Genomic DNA, 22,953 nt, shown 5'->3' on the forward strand with positions numbered 1-22,953 from the left:
TCATCTTTTCTTACTCAACCTACTTCTAGTAAAACACCGGTTTAGATCACACTAAGCAATTTGAATAAGAGCCTAGTTAGTTGATGTCTATCATGGAAGCTCCACTATCTAGTACACCAGCATGTCAAGAAAAGAAAAAAAAAGGTTAACAAATAAATAAAGTAGTAGTAATAACTGCCTACCCACCACCTACCCCACTAACTAACTAGCAAGCTACCCACTATCTTAACACCACCAACACCCCCCATATGGTAAATAGTCCAGGCCCGCCTAAAAAATTACATGCAACAGCCTCTTCCAAGCAGGCATGGCAGCCAGTCGAGCCTTCTCCGCATTGATCTCCGCCCAGTTGACCGGCCTGCGGCCCGTGTCGACGTCGATCTGCTGGACGCGCAGCCACCCCTCGCGCTTCCAGAGGTAGCCGCAGGCCCAGAAGAAGAGGACGACGGGGAGGGCGAGATACACTTGGAAGAAACCTTCTACGTCGTTGAAGCCGCCGTCGACGGGGCAGATTGCGACGAAGAACTTTGGAGAATTTCGTTAGTTGAGTTTCTTTTTGGGAGGGGGTGGTAGGTGGGGAGGAAGAGGGCGGACGGGGTAAATAGGTAAAGAGAGAGAGAAGAAAGGTAGACTAACCTGTGCGATCAACACAATGATAACGAGGATGAATCCCACCCATGAGCCCCACACGCCAAAGACAGCCTTGAAGGGGATCTCGTCCAGCGTGTGTCCGTGGTGCTTCCAGGCACTGCGGAAGCGGATATGCGCAAGACAGATCGAGCCCCAGGTGAACAGGGCAGCGAGGGCCGACAGAGCCTGCAGCCAAGCGAACACGACCGGGCCCTGCGCGTCGATGTTGATGTAGCCCAGGAGACCGAAGGCGATGAGAGCGCTGACGGATGCGAGGGGCCGGCCGGAGCGGTCAACGTAGGTGAAGATGCGAGGGGCGAAACCCTGCTCGCCGAGGGCGGTCAGGGTACGCGAGCCGCCGTAGACGCCGGAGACACCGATCGAGAGCACGGAGATGAGGATGATGACGTTCATGAAGCTGTCGTAGCCGATCAGGCCGGCGTCTTTGGCGACTAGGACGAAGGGCGAGGCTGTTACGTCGATGAGGGAGTCAGAGCCGAGGAGGCGGGTGTCGTCGGAGCGGACTAGAAGGCCGACTAAGCTGAGGCCGACGATGTAGAATCTGTGGGGTTAGATGAGTTCGTTCGATGGTAGGGAGGATGGATGGGGACGTACAGGGTGATTCGCCAGAAGACCTGCTTGATGGCTCCTGGGAGCGCCCTGGCGGGGTTTTCTGCTTCAGCAGCTGCGAGACCAACCAGCTCGGTTCCGCTGAACGAGAAAGCAGCCGTCACGAAGACGGCACAGAAGCCGCGAAATCCATTCTGGAAAGCACCGGGATTGTACCAGGTGCCTGCACCCCAGTACTCGGAGTAGGCACCCTTGGCTGGACCACCACCACAGGCGAGGATCACGGCAATGATCATGAAGATGACGATGGCGCTGAGTTTCAGGATGGAGGACCAGAACTCTTCCTCCGCGTAGCCCAGCGACCCGAAGATGTTCACGACTATGATGGCGATGAGGAACACTGTGATCCACACGCCCACGTTCACGTCCACTTGCCAGTAGTTTATTGTGAGTCCGGCCACTGTAAGTTCCAGTGGGACGACGATGGCCCATTGGAAGACGTAGTTCCATCCCATTGCGAAGCCCCATGACGGATCGATGAACCGAACCGAGTAGGTGTAGAAACCACCGGATACGGGATACATGACTGCCAATTCACCGAGCGCATACACTGGGATGGTCAGTATCTAAACAGCCCAGCAACCAGGGTCAAGAGGACTCACCAACGTTGAACATCATAACACCGATAATCACAAAATCAATAAGCATGGAAGCCGGTCCCTGAAGTCCAGTTAGCAAGACCTCAATGGCTTCATCTGGGGTAATCGTACACCAGTACTCAGTGCACTGCCCGAGCTAACGAAAAACCCAGCACCAATCGACCCGCCAATGGCAATCATATGCATATGGCGAGGCTTCAGTCTCTGGTGCTGTTGGACCTCCCCTAGAGACCGTCTCTTGAACGATTGCATATTCAGGCCATTGCGCGTCCAGAAGTCGAGCTCCTCGGTTTCGCCATGGATGGACTCGGGTTCTTCTTGGACGTAGGCCGGTACCGCTTCATCCCCTACGAAGGGGGCCTTCGTCTCCGACTCAGCTTTCTCCTTCATGTTTAATGGTGCACCAGTGTCGAGTACTACACAATAGAAAGAAAGGTAAAGAAGGAAACAGCAGTGGGAGGGAAAAAGCGCAGGGAAAAGTGCGGCATTGCGCGGTTTTATTGCTCATTTTGCCCATCGAGATAAGGACCCTGGACCCTGCTACTGGACCCTTGCTACGAGACGTCGGGACGACTCGGCCATTGGGTCCCAATGCACGCCCACACATGCTGAGGTTGCAATGGCAATCTTAGACCAGCCAAGAAAATTGATTGTTCCACGAGACAATGCACTAGGCCACGAGGAGCGACAGTCGCAACTTGACCACGCGAGTCCGGGGAACAGAAATCAAGGTAAACCATTCTCCGGCCTTCACGGGCACATTTGAGAGGTTGTTTACGGCTCTTGGCCTGTGGCGACGTTCCTTGGCGTGTTCGGGCTGTTTCTCCAAGGGCCACTAAGCCGCTAGATACATGAGATACAATTGGATCTGCGAAAATAGGGGCTCCGGCGCGGACCCCTAGACAGGATAAGCGAGAGGGGGCAGGAAGGATCAGGCATTGCCCTGCGGTCATGCCGAATGGGATGTCGCCGGCCTCGTAAGTGATTACGCGACTTAACCATGTTACCAACCATGTTCAGATGGAACTACAGGTCCAGGCGCATGGTCTTGACAGTGTCGGTGTGTCTGACATGTACTCCGTAGAGGCGGCCACTGTTTCATCTCGTCCGCTCAAATCAGGATTATCGGATTGGGCCGTGTCTGGGGAAGCTAGTATTTGGTCAAGCTAGCCTTAGCGTGTATCCACCCAGATAAAGCCAAATGATAAGGTAGGATAAGGTAGGATAAGGTAGCGTAGAGGTAAATGATGTTACTAACGTCCGTAGTCGGCCAGATTCAGTATCTGTAACGGTGATCATCCTGTTTCGAATTTCCCCAGGAAGTCCCTGCTGTCGCTCGACCATCAGGTTCGCCGTTCGCCTCTAATAGCATCCCTCCCCACGGGTTATCCCCCAGACAAGGGATGTCACTTGGCTATATGACAGGAACAAATCATCGTGTATGCTAGAATGATTATGGCCTCTGCGAGCGGGGTATATCCCTGGCGTATCACTCGGCAGTCGGGTCATCCGAGAGCTGGTCGAACAAAGTATAGATTGAGCGGGGTTGTAATATATTTAGATGATTGGAACAAGAACCTTCGCTATAGCAACTTTCTCTCCACTCCCAAGTAAGGCCCCCCAGCAGTTCTTGCTACCAAGAAAGCGATCAAATGAAAAGTGTCCCAGCATCGTCGCGTGGCGATGAGTGATCGTTCCGACGAGCCCTCGGCAGCAGCCCCACTCAGCTACATCGCAGCTGTGATCATTTCCATATTTTTCCTTGCAGCCTTGTATGTGCTCTGCATCGTTTGTCGGTAATATGCAGGTATTGTCTGACAGACTTGGGGACACAGGACAATGTATGGCGCAAGACAGATGCTGTGCTTTCGTTCGCATGACCAGACTGCGCCAGCACGAGTGCCCGACCCGGAAAACCTACCACTTGATGACCGCCCAGGAACCATCACGAAATCCGATCTCGAGGAGCGGTTTCCTCCGACAAAGTATGGTGTCTGGCGGGTGCGTTGCCACCGTGATAGCGTTTGGGGGGAATCTGTCCCCCATGAAGATGCGCCACGGTCGGAAGCTGGTTCAAAGGATGACAGCGGACGCCACGTACAACCGGAAGGAAAAACACCAATAAAGACGTCTGAGCCCGGGGCAATTTCACCCGATGCACTAGAAGACATTCCTCTCGACAGGAAAGACGGTAATGATGGGATAGAGGCCAACGCGGAACACGTTAACCTTTCCTGTGTGATATGCATGGAATCATTCAACGATGAGGACAGCATTCGAGTCTTGTCCTGCGGGCATATCTTTCACGCCGGGTGTGTAGACCCTTGGCTCACCAAACGGCAGGCGCGCTGTCCTCTCTGCAAAACAAAGTTCTCCCGGCCAGCGTCCCAGCCACAGCCAAGCAGCCATGTGTATGCATCTCGTACGATCATGCCTTCGATTCCGGCAGCAGTCCTAGTTCACAGCCTCGCCACTTCACACGCACGCTGAGGGCTCTTGATAGCTCTCAAAAGGCCTGGAAATCACTCGCACCTTGGAAGGGCGGAACCCCGACGGCTGAGACCATTGCCAAGATATGGGGAGAGGAACCAATCAGCGGTACTGCCAATGTGTTGGTGGCGTAAAGCCCAGACAACAGGCAACGCTGAAAGGAAGTCACGCAGCTATGGGGACCGAGGTTCTTGGGGTGGCTTTCCATGAACCGCGATCCCCGAATGCGACGAGGTTCGCGAGATACTGTCGCCAACTACTCCAATCTCTGGATCTGGCTGACGACCTCCCTTGTCCCAGACATCCAAGGGTATATGGTCTTCCGCATCATCGCCATGCGAGGTCCTAGTGATTGCTTCCTGGCTGCCCCGTTGTCCGTTGTTCTTCCGACCCGGCACCAATGACTTTGCAAGAACGTGGGGATCCTTTCCGTTCAGATGCAAGGCCCGCTGAAGCGAAAATGACGGTCGCGATCGTGATGTTCCAGCGGATCGCGTAGCGCCGGAGCATTCCTTATCGGGTCGGACGAGATGCTGCCGGTACTGCTTTCCACTGTTTTGGAACGCTTTGAAGCCGAACAACTTGCGCAACAGAGGCCACAGACAGACGAGGTTGGCCACGTAGATGCCTGTACTTGCTTCGCGGATGTACCAGATCTGGTATGTCGTTGTTAGGGGAGATGCGAAGTTGTACACTTTGTTGAGAATGGCCGCCACGACGGTGAAGAGACCAAGGCTCATGATACAGATCAGGAGGACCTTCTTCCTCATTCGCATCTGTGCTTGGATCAGCAGCGGCACCGGAACCGCCAGCATGGCCGCGTCCGAGCTGATGTTGAAAACGGCCTGCGTGATCGAATAGTGCTGGTACGTCGCACACTGCATATCGTGCACCGGCATCGCCCAGTACTGCGAGAAGGGCCTACAGTACACGCCGTAATAGGTCACCATAATCACGACAAACCCAACCACAACATAGACGGCAATGCCCTTCACAAAGAGGTGTAAGCGGAGATTCTTGGTCAGGCGCCAAAACATGGTCAGCATGCATGTCTTCACTCCCCATGTCGAGAAGAGCATGCATTGCTCTAACGCAATCACAATCTTACTCCCAATGATACGTCTGTTTACCTCGACCGGGTCGGCAAGAACCTTGTCATAGTCGGCCGGATCCATAAGGTTAGTTGCATAGAGGGAGGATATCGGGATGAGTACTAGAAGACTCGTGTACACCACCTGCACGATCTAGCCGTTAGTTACATGGCATTCTTCTGTTCAACAAGATGACTGACAAATGTTGCACACATGGTATAGTCCTCGACTGCGCTCCGGCTCCGTTAGCAATAGGCAGGTGAACTGGGAGGCTATATTGGTCGAGCATACAGTTCAGGCGTTTTATTGAACCAGTCCCGATGATCCGAGAAACCCTGGACGGGTCAGATTAGACCATGACACTGACCGGGATGGCACATACAATCGACCAATGAATAGCACCGCCGCGATGCTCCAGAATATGGCACCCTCGGTCATGAGCTGTTTCGGAGTGGGCGACACGTTCCCCATCTCGCTCACGACGCCCGCAAAGATTCAGATGGAAATCCCAAGCAAGTTAGTTCGTTGGTTTTGAGAGAAGACTTAGATACTGGGCACGACCAGATTGAAGTATCGTGGGAGCGTCCGACTTAAAAGTGGCCGAAGCCTGGCTGTTATTGGAGGATGCCTCATCTGTCTCATGTCACCGAGAATTGGAAAATACCGGGAGCACAGCCAGCATTTTGAGTTCTCCGTCTACCAAACAGGCCCCTCTTCCTGAAGCTAGAGCACTTAAATTAGGACCCAAGGGGAACAAACAAGGGATGGGAAGCACTAGGCAAAAACGCAAGGGATGGCGGAGTCAGAAGAGCAAACGCGTCGAGGTCTTCTAGATGAGAAGCAAACGTCGAGCAACGCCGACTCGCGGAACCTTTCCCGAGCCTCGAGATTCTCGAGGACAGATAACAAACACCGGTGACGCCATGTGGGGGAGGGCGCCGCCCCGGAAATCTTGGTGGCACGATATCCAACTCCCACCGAGAAATGCAAGCATCAACAAGTCTTCGGGGCGCACCTCGCTCAGTTGGCAGGGGGTGCCGGCGTTGCACGGCCTTGGAAGCGAGCTTAACATTTCAAGGCCTGCGAAGCGAGACTGCGAGGGTGGATGTGACCGTGTCCATGAGCATCATCGACCAGTACGAGTATACGAAGGGGAGTGGTCCTCGCGAGACGAAGCTGCACGAGCGCGACCAATCTGATGGGTTCCTGGGGTGACACAACACGCATCGACCAGTAACCAATTTACATAACGTGGCGCTCGAGAACGCGAGCTAACGGCCCCAAGGCCAATAGCTGGGCTCTTCATACTGCAAAAAACTCAAAAAGGATGCAATCCTAGGGGAGAGTGCATGCGAAGGCTGGTGGATTCCTGCTTCGGCTCTTGGGTTGGCGCTGGGCCCACAGCGTTGCGGGTCGGCAAAGATCGACAGATCTATCCAAAAACCTTAACCCGCACAGGCGATCGTGGTATCCGTAATCTCCGCCAAATTATTGATCTCAGCATTTGAATGCCAAACTTAGATATTTTGGTCGTTTGTTGGCTTGAGCGTTCTTTTTATAGCGTGCTCGTCCCACCTAGCTTGACTATACCGATCAACTAGGGGTACCACATATAGAATTCGATCTTGTCGCCTTTCTTTCCACTGCTTGGGGCTTCTACGCCCCGTACTCATCGGTTTGAATGACACGAGTCGACTTCTCCAGGACCTGACCAATGATCGCTATCTATATCCGTTGGTCAGACCCCGATCGGTTCGAATTCAACTGAGTACGAGATGTAGTTGCCTTCGCGGACCCGATCATCCTCAGACATTGATCGCAAGGGAGGAACATCTTCATCTCCAGATCTTTGATGACGAGGACGGCTGGGATTAAGTTCGTCAAGATCGGCAGGGTGAGATTGCATCGACTTGTTCCACCAGGTGAAGTTGAGATCGAGACCAGACTGAAGTCAAAGGTGGAGCGGAAAGATCTGGCAGAAGTGCAGGGCACGTGGTCTGTCAAGCCCCAACTGGCGTGCTTTTGATGGACTTCACGATGAGATGGATGTGTCTACAGGACAAGACATGTGGGTTGAATAAGAAATTATAGTAAAATACTGCGGATAGGTACTAGCGAACGGTCTAGTAGAATACGATCGGAGGGAGCTAACGCCTCTCCATCCGATTCCTGCCTAGTCCAGCCTCTAGCATACCCTCTATCGATTCCACCCTTGCTTCAACCACACAGGAGAAGGCATGTATGTAGGCCCGTGGAAATTGGGCACCTTCCCATTGTCGAACTCTCCCCCTGTCGTTTCTCCTCAATTTGCCTCCCTGCGACAACACTCCCTGTCCTCCATGCTTGCCGTCCTACAAGGTGTGTAACAGGATATTTGAAACATGCATGCCATGCTGTTGCGGGCCGCGTCCGATCCTGATCGTTTCCCTCACATGGCGACCATATGGAACTGACTGACTTCCTTGCATGAGCAAAAATATCCGATTCTTTTATACCAGGAAGTAAGATCAGTCTCGCGACATATCTGCGACCATCAGTGTCTCTATCAACTGCTGTGTGACAAGTAAAATAAGAAAGAAAAGGAGGAAAATTAAGAAAGATAGAACACCATGGATGAGACGCGGTTGGAAACAGCACTGGGCCACAAGCAGCAGCTTGTGCGCAGGTTCGATCTCTTCAGTTTGACCAGTCTGGGCATCGTCATCGCAAAGTGAGTTACTTATCTGTCTTCCCTCTAGATCTTGCGCTAAGTACATGATCGCCCCAGTTCGTGGGCATCAACAGGAGGCACCATAGTATCGGCCCTGCAAAATGGCGGCCCCATGGCGATCCTATACGGCCTCATCCTAGTCAGCATCTTCTACACCCTGATCGCGGCATCACTCTCCGAGCTGGCATCGTCCATGCCCTCCGCCGGTGGCGTCTACTACTGGTCCTCCGTGCTGAGCCGCAAGCACGGTAAAGTGGTGGGCTTCTTCACGGGGTATCTCAATGCGACGGCATGGCTCTTGTCGGCGTCATCTATCTCCTCCATGCTGGGCAACGAGCTCGTCGCGATGCATCTGTTACGCCATCCAGAGGTAGAATTCCACCCGTGGCAGGTGTTTATCGCCTTTCAGGGCCTCAACTGGACATGCTGCGCTATTGTCTGCTTCGGGAACCGCTTCGTCCCGTGGATTAATCGCATTGCGCTGTGTCTGTCTATGACCGGCCTGGTCGTCACGGTGCTCGTCCTCGCTATCATGCCTAAACGACACGCCAGCAGTGCGGACGTCTGGACCACATACCACAATAACACCGGCGGCTGGTCCGACGGAATCTGCTTCATGACGGGGCTTATTAACGCGGCTTTTGCAGTTGGTGTTCCGGACTGTATCAGCCATCTTTCTGAAGAAAGTCAGTCCCCATCCCCCTTTTCCCCATCCCTCTCGTCTCTCGTCCAATCCCGCAACTAACCAGTACAGTCCCCAACCCCCAACTCCACATCCCGCAAGGCATGCTCCTCCAAATGTTCACAGCCTTCACAACAGCCTTCCTCTACGTCATCGCCCTCTTCTACTCCATCTCCGACCTCCCCGCCGTCCTCAACAGCCGCATCGCCGTCTTCCCCACCGCCGAAATCTACCGCCAAGCAACAGGGTCCAACGCAGGCGCAACAGGCCTCACAGCCGTGCTCTTCCTCGCAACCTTCCCGACCCTCATCGGCACGCTCGTCACAGGCGGCCGCATGTGGTGGAGTCTCGCCCGCGACGACGCAACCCCCTTCCCAACCTTCTTCAAACACATCGACCCCGTCCACGAGACCCCCGTGCGCGCCACCATCGCCGTCAGCGCCATGGTCTCCTGTCTGGGCTGTATCTACGTAGGCAGCTCCACCGCCTTCCAGGCGCTCATCTCATCCTTTATCGTGCTCTCCACGCTATCCTACCTCGGCGCGATCCTGCCTCACGTGTTAACGGGGAGACGGAATATCGTGCCCGGCCCGTTCTATATGGGTCATGGACTCGGCATGATCGTTAATGTCGTGGCTGTGCTGTATATTGTTGTCACGGTCGTGTTCTTCTGCTTCCCGCTTGTGATGCCTGTGACTGTGCAGAATATGAACTACACGAGTGTTATTGCTGTGGGGTTGATGGCTTTGACCGCTGTGTGGTGGGTTGTTCGTGGGAGGAGGGATTATCGGGGCCCGCAGTATAGTATGGAGGCCGCGCAGGAGTTGGCTAAGGGGGAGTAAACTTATTCTATGTAGGTAGTTTAGCAGGGAGTTGGTAGTCTGGGGTTGGGTCTTGTTTGTGCATATGCTGTTTTTTTTTATTTTTTATTCGAGGGTACGCAGGTTGTCGAAGGTTGCCTCTTTATTCTGGGGGATTGTCTTTTGTTTGTGTATATGCTGTTTGTTATCCGAGGGGTATGCATAGGTAATTTGGAAGATTATCTCGTTTTGTATATGCAGTTTGTTGATCCGTGCAAATAATTCCTCTTTTTTGTTCTGTTTCTTTCTGGGAAGGTCATAAAGTACGTGTCTATATTCTCGCTTCCAGCGCACTACTTACTAGGTAGTATATAAACCGACCTTATCATCAGCATGAACTCATCATCCGTAAATCCACCAACTACAGTCTCGGCCGAATAGTCTGCCCTCCCTCCCACGAATCCCCCGCCTCCAGCGTCTGCCACCCCGCCACAGACCCCGCCTCCACGCAAATCATCTTCTTGTACGCCTCGTCGGGCCCGAAGTCGGCCATGCCCTTGGCCTTTTCGATCCAGGGGTTCCACACCACGACGTCGGAGAGGCCCTCGCGCGTCACGGAGAAGACGGGCTTGTTGTCTGCGGCGGAGGCGACCACGATGGGAACTGCGGGGTCGAGGGCCTTGTACACGCGGTCAGTTTCGCCGGTGATGGGGAGGGTGGGGGAGGAGTCGGTGTGGGCGGTGCCGTTGAGGGTTTTGTCGACGTATTCGTGGGAGGAGAGGTTCTGGAGGTTGATTTGGGTGATGTCCTTTTCTTGTCAGTACAGTGTAAGAGGGTGGAGGGGTGGGGAAGCCAACCTCGATGTTCAAATACGTATGCATCAACACCTGAAAATCGAAATTATCGCTTCCCTCGTTCTGCACATGTAGCGACGTCCCCAGACTCTCCTTGGTCAGGGTCACGCTGTACACCAGCCCAAAGTCATACGGCCACGCCTTTTGGAACTCCTCGCTGAGCATGCCCCGCGACAGGCCAAAGTCCAGCTTCACGGCGTCGTCGCCGTCTTTCCGGCCGGCGGATTCGGAAGACGACTTGCCCAGGAACTCCCAGGTGGAGTTCCGTGCGAATCCATGTTGGGGGAGAGCGGATGTGGGGTGGTTGGGGGGAGGGGGGCCGAAGACCTGACCGATCGTTATTAATCTCTATCTTTCTGGGGAAGAATGGAACAATATTGAGGGATACATACCGGGAAAACAACAGGAATGCCACCTCTGATCGGTTTCGATCCGTCCAGGTGGGCCTTGTCACTCAAGAACAGTTGCTCCTGGCCGTCTGCCAGCTTCCATGAGGTGACGGTAGCGCCGTAGAGATAGACCGTCACCGACTCGCCCGTGGGCAGTCGGGCTTCGACGGTTTTGTCATTGATGGAGATGGACGGTTGGGGCAGAGATGCACCGACACCGATAGCAGAAGGTTTCTTGGAGCGCTCCATTTTGGTGGTGAGGAATGAGGATGGGGATGGAAAGAGGATGAAGGTTGAGGGAAGGCGGTGGATGTCATTCACGGGCAATGCGGGGGCGGGGCTCACTCAATGGCTCGATGAGATGTTTCAACCGTTTCAACTGGCGGTTATTTTTAGTCACTGCAGTGTTTCTGTTTCAACTTTGGCTTCGGTGACTTGATTGTGGTGATAGATTTATATAATAGATAGTTGATAATGAAATGCAATGTTTTCAGATTTATTTCTACTTGACACTTTTTCTTCCTATATAATACCTCATCGTTCCGTCCGCATGCTTCCTAAATATATATGGCATTCTACAACACCAACATTCTATATCGAACAATATACCAGGCCGACATTAGGGTCTCTATGACCCAGGTGCACCGTCAGAAGGTCCTCTTTGACAAGACCCGGCTTTGATCTATAATTCCTTTCGATACGCAACTAGACCCACTGTGAGCCATCATTTGGCGTCCTTACCGTGGCTATCCTGCATATGCTGGTTTCTCTATACAAGTAAATTGCGGTGCATATGGACTTAACCTTCCTGCCGCTCATAGTCGACTTCTCTGATCGAAGGGTCCGTCTGAAAGAGAATAATCAATACCAGCAGTATCTATCCCAGTGATACTCGGCACCGCACTCTAAAAAAAAGCATCAACGCTCTCCGGTACTTGACGCGAACGGAAATATAAAGCAAGAAAGAGATCCCATGAGTAATTATCCTGCTATAGGGGCACACGGAGACCATGGCTCTACGTATACAAAGGGTACTATGTTTTGTTAGGTAAGCACTGTCTATGCTCAACGTGCGACGTTGGATTCTAACGGTAATGACAGGGGATCTTATTAGGGTTCGTTTTGTCCAGGTCTCTGTTGACAGATAGATCTTTTGACCATCACAAATTTTGTATATATCGACCATTCCCCGGAAAATGAGATTACACAACGCACACATCAAGAGCTTGATTATATCAGACACAAGCACTTCTACCCCATAGCCCCAGGGATGGTCACCATGATTCATTCTATAATATCTTGGCTTCCTATATTGTAAGCGAACCATTGTTGTGTGAAAACAGCACGCAAGCTAATAACATGTGAGCACTCACGATATATAACCAAAGTCCATTGATCTAACTTGGGTTCCAAATTAGTCAAAAGTGTTATCAACTATTTGCTAGCTCGTGGCTAGCTTATTATAGGTCTTGGTCTGAGGAGGAGCGTCCTGGGTATCTAGATTTATATTTCTTAATTATAATCACTCAGTTACTCATGTTAGGACGAACATATCATTTGGTATAGGCTATAAAATTATCTACAGGTTTTACAGTGCTAACTCAAGCTCTCCATAATAGGGAAGCAAATTATTTTTATTTGCTTCTAGTATATTTACTAATATTAGAGCGGCATCCAAGATCTTCTGTAGAGAGCTTATAGTGAGAAGATTTAGGCACTTCTAATAGAGAGCGGGGAAAGAAGGTATTTAAGAATATATGTTGTTAGCACCCCTGTCAGGATGGCCTGCGACGCAGGCCATCCTGACTCGACGGGTTGCTTTAGCCAATCAAAACTATCCTTGTGAGGATTTTGCCCTATCGTGGATACCCCTCCCAATCCCAGATCATTCGCACGAAGGTGATCTAATCCTTGCCCAGTTAGCGGTGGTCTTGCTGGAACACTGGATGGTGCTCAAGGCACAGATTTGGGACTTTTCTATACGTACCATCTTTCCGATTAACTAGAAGAATGTATAGTGTCATTACATCATCCCTCTGAAGTTGCCGCCCTGCAGGTGGATTGGATGTCGGGCGGAATAGATTTATCTATAGATCTATGTATCTATCGGTGGCTCTCGCTGTATACGTGACTTGTATCTACATATCCATCTATTATAATTATTTTATCAAGCATTAAATTCATAATCCAATATCCATCTGATAGGTTACTACTCCCCCATAGATGATCAATCCGAAATCAAGTCATAAACCAGAACTGACATAGCCCTATAAACTCCAATCCTAAACAAACGAAGTTGCAACAAATCACAACCGCTCAGTTTTATGTACCCGTCGTACATGGTCCTTCAGGTTGTACTTTCTATTGAATGTCGACCCGCACCTCTGACACTTGAACGACTGTGGATTGACATGGATAGTATCGAGATGACGGAGCAGCTCAGCCTTGCGCCTGAAGGTACCGGAGTACCGACAGTCCCTCCATTCGCAACGGAACTGTCTGTCGGGGTTCCGTCCAGTGGTTACCTTCACTCATATTAGACCATGGGGAATGTAGGGCTTGTGCTTGGAGTACAGGGAAGTTTACCGATTGCTGTTGGGCGGGCTGGATGGTGGGAAGTACATGGGATGGAAGCTGCACGGAGGGGTCCCACGCCAAGTAATTGGTGTTGGGTGCTGGGTGATCGCCATCCTCGGGGGATAGCATGCCAATTCCAGGGACCTCGTTCTGGGCGGTTATAGAGAGGGACGGCTGGATGTCATCGAACCTATACAGAGGAGTATACCAGCAGATGTTGTTCGGGTCCCACTCCATTTGAACGGATTTTCCGCAAAGATGATACAATCAGATGTGAGCGATGTTCTGAAGAGTGGTAATGACTGCGAACTGATAAAGCTGATAGACTAAATTACAATCCATCTGCCATCAAGAGGAAGGATGGTGCCCTATATATATGCTGCATGGCTTTACGGTGCACATGAAGGCTCTACAGTGAACTAAAAAAATAAGCATCGTATCGAAGATCAAGCACCAATAAGAGAAGAAGAGAGCCTGAGCGTAGCGCGTGGCTGTGCCGTGGTGAGATTTGGATTCCTGCGCAGAGCTAATCATTCCTAACTGAGCTTAGCTGACATCATTACTCCAGCCAAACGATAGAGCATGATATCCGACTACACTGGATAGTGTACAGCCTGTTATGACGCAGGCCCGAGATACCGACGATCATTCGAAACGGGATGCCGATTTTTTCAGGTGTCAATAATGGTTCACGCCTGGGAAAATGGGGAATGGTTCAAACTTGCCTTGACATGATCCCGTCACCCCCCCACGCTTGGCTATAAGCCCGAGAAGATGTAGCTAAACTAGTATGAGATCAATATATACTTGACGGATTCTGCAAGGTCGCGATCCAAGTTTGTTTAGTTTGTCTTTCAAATGAGCGCTCATTTGAAAGACAAACTAAACAAACAAACATTCTTCTTACCAAGGTGAGTTGACAATAGAGTACCAATACACTCACTTGGTAGGACTATGCGTGGAGAGAGTATTAGAGATAAGCTGCGCCGGGTTAAAAGGGCGTATTATCTAGAGCAGTTTCAAGCATACCACTACCTTTGTTACGGTAAACCGAATAAGTAAATAAAGAATGAATGAATGAATGAAAACAAATCGAATAAACAGTCCCAACCTATCAAAAATCCCATCCGAATTCAACCCACATAAACTCCATCTTCAATCCAAACACACCAATAATGCAATCCCTGCCTCAGGCATCCCAAGAACAAAACATAGATGAACCAGTAAGACAGAGAAAAATAAAGATAAAGACAGAAACAGAAAGATCTAATTACATCACATCGCCCTATCAATCAACCAAAGGGCTCCCCACCCGCGGCTTGAACGCCAAGCTCTTCCGTCGGGCCGCATCTAGCTTCGCCTTGAGCTTCCACGACGGCTCCACCTCGTCTGGTTCCGCCCGCGACGGCGTGCCGAAGAGGCCCTGATGCGTTTGTTTAGGTGGACACGTCTGCTGGACGAGTCGCGAGCGCTGGGAGAGGTAGTATGGGGTCGCAGGGGACATGCCGATGGCGTCGAAGTTGAAGTCGTAGGGTCTGGAGCCTGGCGTCTTGGGCGTTTGGCAGTAGGATTGGTCTGGTTCCGCGTGGCTGGACTCGTAGCGGCGGGGCTGGGGGGTGAGGTCGGGGGATTCGCTGGGGGGAGGGGTCTGGCGCATGAAGTCTTCGACGGCGCCGGATTTGCGGCTGCTGCTGCTGGTGCTGGCGTTGGACTTGACGAGGGTGCCGTTCATGTTGCTGAGGGCGCGCGGTTCCATGCTCTTTCTGCGTTTGGCGCCGCCCCGGGGGATGATGGAGCTGTCGACGGCGTAGTGGCTTTCTTCGACCCAGCGGTTTTCTCTCTCGCAGCTGGTTATGTTAGTGAGACGTGTCAATGTAGAAAGAGACGTATGAGGAAACTCACTCGAGAACCCACCCAACACCTACACACTTGACAAGCCCTCTAGCCTGCCTCACCTTCTCCAGGGTACGTACGCCCCCATCCTTAAACACAACGTGCGTAATGCCGACCTTCCCAATCTTCGGCTCGGACTCCTCGTCCGGAGACGTGCTTGCACGGGCACTTGGATTCCAGGACCAGCTCTTGATGCATCGAGCGCCCATCTGCTGAAGCAGCTCGACGAAGATTCCGCTGGCGTCCTCGCCTTCGGTGGTGTGCACGTTTACGTAGACGACTGCGCCGTTGAGGACCTGGCTGTAGGAGTCGGTTCCGCCGCGGAGGGGCGTTTTGGCGGGGCTGGGAGCTGGGCGGGTGTTCTTGACGGGGGTTGGTGAGGCTGCTGGTGCGGTGGAGCGTCTGCGTTGCTGGCTGCCCGCGTTGGGGGTTTGGCCATGGCTGAGTGATTGCCTGGGGCGCTGGGGGGTCGTGGGGCGTTGAAGCCGGGGGGATTTACGAGACGGAGAAGGCATGAAGATCGACTTGCGGGGTCTGGTGTGGACTGGCGATAACGAGAGCCCCCTCTTGCGAGATACCTTCAGGGGCGAAATCTGGCCTTCAGGCTTGAGAGGCACTTTGGACACGGTATGGAACGTCTGCATTGGGTTGATGGCTTTCTTCGCAGGCGTCATAGGAGGACGGACGTCCACATTCTCCTTCTCGTCGTCGGATTCCTCGTGGGTAGGTGCTGGATGGACAGGGCTCTCTGGGACGACTGAGATGCAGTCGATTTCATCCCTTTCGCTGAGGGCAGGGCTTCTGCTTGGAAAATGGTCGGCCCGGGCCGGTGAGCCAACCGGTGTCTCGGATTCCGCAGCAAGGGGCTCTTCAGTCGCGTCTTCGTGGATTTTGAAAGATCCAGCAGGAGATGCCTGTTCGGGTTGTTCTTGCGGATTAGACGAGATAGCAGGAGAAAGCACGCCAACTGCACTGGCATTGCTGGACCGCTTTGGACCCAGAGAGAAAACACCTCTCTTGGGACGTCGCGGCTGAGATTTTGCTGGGCTGCTAGCCTTCCACTGGCCAAGCTGCTGTGCCAAGGGGGTGAAACGAGGCCCATTCAAGAGTGACCGCCGTTGACCTAAGCGCCGGGGTGTCTGGGTCTTGGTCGGTGACTGGGGATAATCAAAACCGCCAGTGTAATCCAATTCCGTAGAAAGGTCTGTATTGGTGGTCATGTCCATGTCATCAAGTGCATCGCGATACTCGCCGGTGATGGGAGGAGATGGAGCCGGAGGCATCTCGACAGGGGCGTGAAGAGATGGGCTAGCAATGTTGGTGGATTCTTGGACTTCGTAAGGCGAGACCGGCGGTTCCAACACTTGTCCGCTCGCTTCACATACGAGGGTAGGTTCGTCGTCAAAATCGGATTCCGAGCTTGAACCGTCTTGATCCTGAGTCGGGGGAATGATAGAGTCTTCAACATGGCTGGAGCGAGTGGTATGATCCTCCGAGCGATCTCCACCATGTCCCTGGGTAGGACTATCAGTGAAGACATCTTCAAGACCCTGGAAAAGACTTGGGCGCAGCAAGAAATTAGACTGGTCGAGTGTGCGATCGTCTTCCATTTCGCGGTCCACTTCCTCATTCAGGTCTCGCATAGCTTGTTCTTCGTCGGCATGCTCCTGCGCATCCGGGATGGAATGATTCTCATGGATCTCGTCCACTGCATCCTCCTGTTGTTCGCTTTGCTCGATACGATCTTGATTGTCCGCATTTGCATCAAGGGGATCTTCGGCAAGACCATGCTCAACCTCATCTTCCTCTTCGCGCTCCATATTTTCATCCAGGTCCTCAACATCCAGTGCACGGCTATCTGCGCCAACAGCAAACATTTCATCGTCCACATCTGACTGAGCTTGCTCATCGTTGGCGTCATCAACGTGATGAACGATCTTATCAGCGGGACCATCGATCGCCTCGTCTTCCGAGATCTGGCCGTCGTCTTCTGTCCCTTCGGAGTCGTAATCCTTCACAGTTTCGTCCACAGCATCCAAGTGTACTTCAGGCTCTGGATCTGCTGGCATTTGATGCTCAGAAGTCGCTTGTGCATCGTCAACGGCTTCTGTCTCGTCGTCTGGTTGGGTATCCTCCTGGTCAACGGGTCCAGCTTCCTCGACATCAGTCTCGACCTCGTCGGTGTTATCGGCGTCGTCACCAGCCTCCTCAATCCGCAAAGGCGATTCCACAGGCTTAGACGGAAGCTCCACACGATGATCCGCACTCAGTTCATCTTCCGACTCCTCATACTCCACCGTAGGCAATTTCCGCGGCGACACGAAGCTCTTCATCGGCGACGAAAACTTCTTAGCCGGGCTCTGGAAAAGACTCCTCCTCAGCGGGGTAGACATTGTCTCTAGTGTATTATGCTGCGAAGAAGAGAACGACGCTGCGAGGTTTCCTTTCTTCGGCGACGATTTGAGCGGTGAGTCATGACCGGGCGTGAAGTTGGGTTGAGGGATGGGCTGCTGATGGCCGCCGAAGAGGTTTCCGCGTCGGGGGGTTTCGATGTTGGCTTTCTTGGGGGAAAATTTCAGCGGCGATGCAATGGTCGCGGTTAACTCCGGCTGCTCCAGTGGCTTTGCAGCATTTCCGATGGAGAAACCTCCTTTTTTGGGCGTTTCCCTGAATGTGTAGTTGAATGGTGAAGGGGGTGGACGACGGGCGGGGCTGGACATAAACGGTGACTGGCTGAAGTCCATAGACTTCGGAGGCTTGAGATTCGGTTCGCCGTTCTCATCGACATGCTTGGGCGGGCTAGGCGCGAAGTTGATGCGCTTGACTGGGGAACTGAGGCCGGTGGTTTCTGACCCCTGTTTCTCAGGGGAGCGGACCACAAGATGATACTGATCCTTGGCACCACTCAACTCGTCGTCTTCGCCGTCCGAGCTGGCATACGAGGATAGCGACTTCGCGACTTGGGTCGCCTTCTTGGGCGACAAAGGCTTGGCCGCGCCCTTCTTAGCCGCCGCAGGTTTCCGGCCTCGAGCGGCCGTGGCAGCAGGCCTGCCGGCAGGCTTGCGAGCGGGTTTGGCAGCCAGGCCGGGCGCTCTTCCACGCCGGCTACGAATAGGAGGCTCCGGCTCGCTCTCCTCATTCTCCGAGTCCGATACTTGGAATGTAACCGTTTTCTTCTTCGCCGGCCCACGCAGGATATTCGATCTCATGACGCTGGAGTTGATGAACACCTCCCTCGGAGCCTCCTGACTAGAAACATCATTGGCGGGCGGCGGGGCGGTTCTCCTAGTAGCTTTTGTCGCGGTGCTCCCCTTAGGACGACCGCGGGCCTTAGGAGCAGCAGCCGGCTTAGCCTCCTGACCTTTAACAGCCCTAGGCCGACCAGGCCGCTTCTTCGGCTCGTCCACCTGCGCCAGCTCATCCTCCTCACTATCCTCATCCTCCAACTCAGCCGGCGGCGGCGGCGGCGGTGTGGCAACCTTCTTCCCCCGCGTCGTAGTAGCTGGCCTGCCTCGCGTTTTAGCCGGCTTCGTCTCGATAACGCCAATCTCATCATCGGTATTATCGTCCGACTCGGGCTGCGTCACCCGCGCAGCTGTCCTCGGAGCAGCGCGCGTACCCCGTTTCTTCGCGTCCGTTGCCGTCGCTGTTGTAGTCTTCGCTTTTGTCGTCTTCGGTGCCGCCTTGGCAGCCGCAGCTGCCGTTGTTGATGTCGCCGTCGTCATCTTCCGCTGGGCTGTCGTGCGCGTCGCGCGCTTGGGCGGCGACTTCGGGATCACGGCCGCTCGAGCCATAGTGTATGTGTATTCGTATTCGTTGATGGGAGGGTTGGTTGTTAAGTTGCTGTTGTTAGTAGCGTTGTCGTGTCGGTTAATACGTGCGGGTCGCGATGGTCATTGTGCGCCGATAGGACCACCACAGAGAAGAAATTAAATATGTAACGATATTAAAATCGGTCTCGTGAAGGAATGGAGACCGGGGTTGGAGATTGCAAGGCTGGTTCGAACGGTTGTCGTTGGCGTTGGCGTGCAGTCGGGGTGGAGTTTAGTGTGTTGTTCTTGGGTTGGCTCGTTTGGGTTAAGTGACTGTGGTGGTTGCCCTGGTAACGGGTCCACTGCACGTGTGGCCGTGGGCTATATAATACTCTAGTTAACGATTGCTTGTTTTATTGAAGAGTTTGAGAAGTGAAAGTTTAAACAAAAGTTAGAAAAGTGAAGATGATGTGTGATTTGATTATTCAAGATCTAGAATGGATTACGGCCGTATCTGCGGTTCCAAGATGCATGTGTCCAAATCCGCCAGTCTCAACATCCAGCAACATCCATCAAATCGTGCGTAAAATGTGCAAAAGGTATATACAACGTGAATTTCAAAATCAATATCCAAGTGGTGAAATGATCAAGATTAGACCAGCGCGAACAGAGCCACAGCGGCGGCGACCATACCGGTCCAGGCCGTGGGCCCAGCCAACGAACCGGCACTGGTTTCCCCGCCGAGCACGGTAGCCGGCGCGTACTCCGCCGGGGCCGTCGTGTTGGTCTTGCCATCCCAGCAGTACTTGTCAAAACACTTGGTGCAAGCCTCCGGGACCTTGGTCTTGGTGCGGTCGAACGAGCGGCTGAGGATGGCACAGCCCACGCAGGTCGGCCAGTCGGCGTCGCGGGTGCCGTTGCCCATGGTCACCATGTTGTGGGCGTTGATGATGCTGTTGTCGCGGTCCGAGTTGGTGTACTTGGGCTCGAAGGTGGACCAGTTTCCGAACGACGTGTAGGGCGAGTTGGGCAGGTACACGATCAGGGGAGAGGCGCTCGTCTGGTTGGAGCTGTCGCAACCGAAGAAGGTCGGCTGTGCGTTCAAGCCGTTGTTCACGAAGGTGTTGGGGTCCGGGATGGCTGGGAAGGCCGTGCCGTTGGCAATGCCGGTCTTGTTCAGGCTGCGCTCGTAGCTGGCAATGAGGGCCGTGCCGTTGGGCCAGCTGTAGGTGGTGTCGGCGGAGGCGTCCACCGCGAAGATCACATCCACATGGCGCTCGGGTTGGATGAGCGGGTGCAGGGGAAGGTTCTGCAGATCTTCTCCGCCGTCGACGACGTCCAATTCCTTCTGGTGCGAGTTCGGGTCCGACTCGGGGCGGTATTGGTAGAAGGGGTTCGGCGTGTACACGGCAATATCGTCGTCGTCCTCGCCGATGCCGCCCAGGATGTTGAGGAGCCCCTTCTTCAGGAAAGAAGGAATAGAGTCGGAGTCCTTGACCTTCAAGAAGGCCTGGTTGAACAGACTCGACGAGGTGCCCATTATGAAGCCGGCATTGTCGTAGCCGCGCACACACTTCTCGTCCTTGGGAATGGATCCGCCCACGAACTTGGTGCCCACGTATTTCAGGGGAGCAAACCCGTAGATGGTAGGATCGTACGTGCCGAACTCCCACGGGGTGAATTCGAAGACAGTGGTGTTGGTGCTGATGGTGAGTTCACCGGGGAAACGTCCATCGGCCACCAACACGGGCAGCGGCATGTCGCCACTCTTGAACGCCTCGATTTCGGCGATCGACGACCAGGTGTAGTCAATGCCGCCAGTGGTAGCGTTGATCATCTGGTAGGCCAGCGCTCGTCCCCTGTTAACTTAGTTAGCTACCCACCCGCAGTTCCAGTATGGAAGTCCTACCAGTAATCCGTAATGGAGGTGTTGAACCCGGCATCCTCCTTGGCCGACACGGCTTTCTCGATATCCTTGAAGTAGTCGATCGAATCGAAAAGCTGGAGGCTGTCGTCGTCGGGACCCTCAAAGATGGTGTTCTCAAACTGCCACACGTCGCCCTTGCCGGTGGTTTGCAGGGAGGAGATGGTGGTGAAGTTGTTCAGGTAAACGGAACCCACCAACCAGCCGCCTCCACTCAGACCGGCCACATAGGTGGCAGACTGCAGCAGACCACCGAGCTGACCCGTAGCGGTGGAGTTCTCTGTGCGACTATCAAACGCATGCAGCGCACCGGCACCCGTCATGAGCGCACGGTAACCACCGCCAGACACCGCGATGCCAATGTTGGGCAGGTCGGGCCTGTCGCTCGCGGTGTTATCGATGTACCCGGCCGCATCGAAGTCCTTGATTTTCACATGGCCAAAGAAATCCTTCAGAGCGGGCTTAGTCTTCTCCCGTCTGCTCTTCAGCCACGACGATTCCTGCGGCGAGAGTTTCGCAGCACTACGAATGCTCGGGCGATTGGTAGGACAATCGACCTCCGTCGGCACGTAGCCCTCGGGCGCATTCGGCAACGCACGGTTCGACAAAGCCTTGTGGTTTGAGATAAGCTCGGGGGCAGCAGTCGCAGCTATCAATCGTCAGGTCAGCAATCGGCAAGTCTGGCGAAAGGGGGGGGATGGACGTACTCGACAGCAGACCGGCCACAGCAACGGCGGTGGCAGCGAACGGAGCCCTCATCACGACGACTTTGAACAATAGGTGTAATTTCCAAAGGAAGGGGAGGGGGTCGCGCAGGATCTCCAGTTCCTTTTCATTATTTATTTCCACTGGAACGCCGAGTGGGCCCCATGAATTAATACCAATGTAATTAGCCAGCGAGCCAGGGGTTCCGAACAGGGGGGCGATCGCAACTAGTCTGGCCTGACACTGAAGAACCAGCGGTCATTGGGGCGAACAAGCCGAGGGAACCAGCCACATGTTTGGTCCATGATTGACCCCATCCGCGAGAATCCGTCGGGAATGAATGTCGACCCGACACTGATGCCAATCGAGGATGGTATCGTGGCTGAGAGGGGGCCTGCATACCGCATACCGCTACTCAGCCCTGTCATTCGGAGATGATGCTCCTTGTTGATTGGATCCATCATGTTGAATCTGGCTGCCTGGAGGGGCTTTTGATGGATCTGTCGGATTCATACCGGAACAGGACTAAGCACCATCCCTTTGTGCTGCATCTTTACTGAGTCTGAAGGGGGCGATGATGTGACTGTGGTTGGGCGCGATGGGTCGCCAGACGATAGCGTGAATAAGGGACGAATCAGAGGATCAGGCAGCTAACTTAATCTTAACGAGGGCCTGGGTACCTGAGGCATTCTCGATCTTTCTTTCGATACAGCAGACAGTGATCCATGTTGAATCAGTTTTATCCTCCGGTTCCGAACCATCCGAAGTGAGACTGTCTCGGGTTCAGACAATTATTTAGTCCGATTTAGATCTGTGCAGACAGAATCACACAGCCCAGGGATCAAACAAAAAAAAAACACATTCTTGACCCACTGAGAGAACAGGATTTCTCATCCCCACGTGAAACAACCATGGATTGTCATACACCACGTGATTGGCTGCTATACATACTCCGATCCTGTGCATAACTGGTATAGCGTAGTCAGCATTATAGACACCAGATAATGAAGGCTATTGCTATGGTGCCTGAGGATTGCACCATGGGGCAGACGATGGCGCATGCGATTGATAATATATGTCCACTCCATCCTGCACTCTGTATGCACTTTATAGACGGGGACAATGTTGGAAACCTTTATCTTATTCTTCAATCTCAAGAATAGAAGTCAGGGTCAGAGCTAAGTGTTGGTGCTTGAACTCATCCTGTACAGACACATAGATGGTGCG

General features: G+C 53.3%; 8 protein-coding genes across 8 annotated transcripts; 2 read left to right on the plus strand and 6 right to left on the minus strand.

The window, feature by feature from the left end:
- Nucleotides 1-88: 88 nt before the first annotated feature.
- BDW47DRAFT_8294 (amino acid permease/ SLC12A domain-containing protein) lies at nucleotides 89-2,331 on the minus strand. The gene is made up of 5 exons (XM_024819962.1): nucleotides 1,971-2,331; nucleotides 1,863-1,920; nucleotides 1,246-1,810; nucleotides 637-1,192; nucleotides 89-525 (listed from the first exon to the last, which is right to left on the minus strand). The coding sequence occupies exons 1-5, from the start codon at nucleotides 2,247-2,249 to the stop codon at nucleotides 271-273; spliced, it is 1,713 nt and encodes a 570-aa protein (XP_024673838.1). The 5' UTR covers nucleotides 2,250-2,331; the 3' UTR covers nucleotides 89-270.
- Nucleotides 2,332-3,352: 1,021 nt separating this feature from the next.
- Nucleotides 3,353-4,452, plus strand: BDW47DRAFT_8307 (putative RING finger protein). The gene has a single exon (XM_024819966.1). The coding sequence runs from the start codon at nucleotides 3,699-3,701 to the stop codon at nucleotides 4,347-4,349; it is 651 nt and encodes a 216-aa protein (XP_024673839.1). The 5' UTR covers nucleotides 3,353-3,698; the 3' UTR covers nucleotides 4,350-4,452.
- Nucleotides 4,329-6,092, minus strand: BDW47DRAFT_8366 (uncharacterized protein). Its single transcript, XM_024819986.1, has 4 exons — nucleotides 5,823-6,092; nucleotides 5,732-5,775; nucleotides 5,641-5,669; nucleotides 4,329-5,584 (listed from the first exon to the last, which is right to left on the minus strand). The coding sequence occupies exons 1-4, from the start codon at nucleotides 5,909-5,911 to the stop codon at nucleotides 4,523-4,525; spliced, it is 1,224 nt and encodes a 407-aa protein (XP_024673840.1). The 5' UTR covers nucleotides 5,912-6,092; the 3' UTR covers nucleotides 4,329-4,522.
- Nucleotides 6,093-7,611: 1,519 nt separating this feature from the next.
- On the plus strand, nucleotides 7,612-9,926 carry BDW47DRAFT_8400 (putative choline transport protein). The gene is made up of 3 exons (XM_024819994.1): nucleotides 7,612-8,150; nucleotides 8,208-8,836; nucleotides 8,905-9,926. Exons 1-3 carry the CDS (start codon nucleotides 8,050-8,052, stop codon nucleotides 9,672-9,674), a joined length of 1,500 nt encoding a protein of 499 aa, XP_024673841.1. The 5' UTR covers nucleotides 7,612-8,049; the 3' UTR covers nucleotides 9,675-9,926.
- Nucleotides 9,927-9,963: 37 nt separating this feature from the next.
- Nucleotides 9,964-11,180, minus strand: BDW47DRAFT_8401 (D-hexose-6-phosphate mutarotase). Its single transcript, XM_024819996.1, has 3 exons — nucleotides 10,879-11,180; nucleotides 10,490-10,813; nucleotides 9,964-10,440 (listed from the first exon to the last, which is right to left on the minus strand). Exons 1-3 carry the CDS (start codon nucleotides 11,122-11,124, stop codon nucleotides 10,054-10,056), a joined length of 957 nt encoding a protein of 318 aa, XP_024673842.1. The 5' UTR covers nucleotides 11,125-11,180; the 3' UTR covers nucleotides 9,964-10,053.
- Nucleotides 11,181-13,126: 1,946 nt separating this feature from the next.
- BDW47DRAFT_8405 (C2H2-type zinc finger protein) lies at nucleotides 13,127-13,749 on the minus strand. The gene is made up of 2 exons (XM_024819999.1): nucleotides 13,462-13,749; nucleotides 13,127-13,400 (listed from the first exon to the last, which is right to left on the minus strand). The coding sequence occupies exons 1-2, from the start codon at nucleotides 13,687-13,689 to the stop codon at nucleotides 13,182-13,184; spliced, it is 447 nt and encodes a 148-aa protein (XP_024673843.1). The 5' UTR covers nucleotides 13,690-13,749; the 3' UTR covers nucleotides 13,127-13,181.
- Nucleotides 13,750-14,591: 842 nt separating this feature from the next.
- On the minus strand, nucleotides 14,592-19,324 carry BDW47DRAFT_8407 (uncharacterized protein). The gene is made up of 2 exons (XM_024820000.1): nucleotides 15,355-19,324; nucleotides 14,592-15,299 (listed from the first exon to the last, which is right to left on the minus strand). The coding sequence occupies exons 1-2, from the start codon at nucleotides 19,137-19,139 to the stop codon at nucleotides 14,741-14,743; spliced, it is 4,344 nt and encodes a 1,447-aa protein (XP_024673844.1). The 5' UTR covers nucleotides 19,140-19,324; the 3' UTR covers nucleotides 14,592-14,740.
- A 280-nt stretch (nucleotides 19,325-19,604) lies between these two features.
- BDW47DRAFT_8410 (lysophospholipase Plb1) lies at nucleotides 19,605-21,866 on the minus strand. The gene is made up of 3 exons (XM_024820003.1): nucleotides 21,729-21,866; nucleotides 21,007-21,670; nucleotides 19,605-20,956 (listed from the first exon to the last, which is right to left on the minus strand). The coding sequence occupies exons 1-3, from the start codon at nucleotides 21,778-21,780 to the stop codon at nucleotides 19,750-19,752; spliced, it is 1,923 nt and encodes a 640-aa protein (XP_024673845.1). The 5' UTR covers nucleotides 21,781-21,866; the 3' UTR covers nucleotides 19,605-19,749.
- Between the last annotated feature and the right edge of the window lie 1,087 nt (nucleotides 21,867-22,953).

The sequence above is a fragment of the Aspergillus candidus genome (genome assembly GCF_002847045.1).
Source record: "Aspergillus candidus strain CBS 102.13 unplaced genomic scaffold BDW47scaffold_11, whole genome shotgun sequence".
Classification (NCBI taxonomy): domain Eukaryota; kingdom Fungi; phylum Ascomycota; class Eurotiomycetes; order Eurotiales; family Aspergillaceae; genus Aspergillus; species Aspergillus candidus.

Bases quoted from the DNA above. Each gene is read 5' to 3' on its own strand.
- BDW47DRAFT_8407 (XM_024820000.1), bottom strand. From the start codon at position 19,139: ATGGCTCGAGCGGCCGTGATCCCGAAGTCGCCGCCCAAGCGCGCGACG. The intron at 15,300-15,354 runs GTGAGTTTCCTC...TAACATAACCAG, and splicing joins GGTGTTGGGTGGGTTCTCGA to CTGCGAGAGAGAAAACCGCT.
- BDW47DRAFT_8405 (XM_024819999.1), bottom strand. From the start codon at position 13,689: ATGGAGTGGGACCCGAACAACATCTGCTGGTATACTCCTCTGTATAGG. The intron at 13,401-13,461 runs GTAAACTTCCCT...ATATGAGTGAAG, and splicing joins AGCCCGCCCAACAGCAATCG to GTAACCACTGGACGGAACCC.
- BDW47DRAFT_8400 (XM_024819994.1), top strand. From the start codon at position 8,050: ATGGATGAGACGCGGTTGGAAACAGCACTGGGCCACAAGCAGCAGCTT. The intron at 8,151-8,207 runs GTGAGTTACTTA...TGATCGCCCCAG, and splicing joins CTGGGCATCGTCATCGCAAA to TTCGTGGGCATCAACAGGAG. The intron at 8,837-8,904 runs GTCAGTCCCCAT...TAACCAGTACAG, and splicing joins CAGCCATCTTTCTGAAGAAA to TCCCCAACCCCCAACTCCAC.
- BDW47DRAFT_8410 (XM_024820003.1), bottom strand. From the start codon at position 21,780: ATGAGGGCTCCGTTCGCTGCCACCGCCGTTGCTGTGGCCGGTCTGCTG. The intron at 21,671-21,728 runs GTACGTCCATCC...GACGATTGATAG, and splicing joins TGTGGCCGGTCTGCTGTCGA to CTGCGACTGCTGCCCCCGAG. The intron at 20,957-21,006 runs GTAGGACTTCCA...CTAAGTTAACAG, and splicing joins ACCTCCATTACGGATTACTG to GGGACGAGCGCTGGCCTACC.
- BDW47DRAFT_8294 (XM_024819962.1), bottom strand. From the start codon at position 2,249: ATGAAGGAGAAAGCTGAGTCGGAGACGAAGGCCCCCTTCGTAGGGGAT. The intron at 1,193-1,245 runs GTACGTCCCCAT...CTAACCCCACAG, and splicing joins GTCTTCTGGCGAATCACCCT to ATTCTACATCGTCGGCCTCA. The intron at 526-636 runs GTTAGTCTACCT...AATTCTCCAAAG, and splicing joins TCATTGTGTTGATCGCACAG to TTCTTCGTCGCAATCTGCCC.
- BDW47DRAFT_8307 (XM_024819966.1), top strand. From the start codon at position 3,699: ATGTATGGCGCAAGACAGATGCTGTGCTTTCGTTCGCATGACCAGACT.
- BDW47DRAFT_8401 (XM_024819996.1), bottom strand. From the start codon at position 11,124: ATGGAGCGCTCCAAGAAACCTTCTGCTATCGGTGTCGGTGCATCTCTG. The intron at 10,814-10,878 runs GTATGTATCCCT...ACGATCGGTCAG, and splicing joins GCATTCCTGTTGTTTTCCCG to GTCTTCGGCCCCCCTCCCCC. The intron at 10,441-10,489 runs GTTGGCTTCCCC...TGACAAGAAAAG, and splicing joins ATACGTATTTGAACATCGAG to GACATCACCCAAATCAACCT.
- BDW47DRAFT_8366 (XM_024819986.1), bottom strand. From the start codon at position 5,911: ATGGGGAACGTGTCGCCCACTCCGAAACAGCTCATGACCGAGGGTGCC. The intron at 5,776-5,822 runs GTATGTGCCATC...TGACCCGTCCAG, and splicing joins GTGCTATTCATTGGTCGATT to GGTTTCTCGGATCATCGGGA. The intron at 5,585-5,640 runs GTCAGTCATCTT...TAGATCGTGCAG, and splicing joins ATACCATGTGTGCAACATTT to GTGGTGTACACGAGTCTTCT.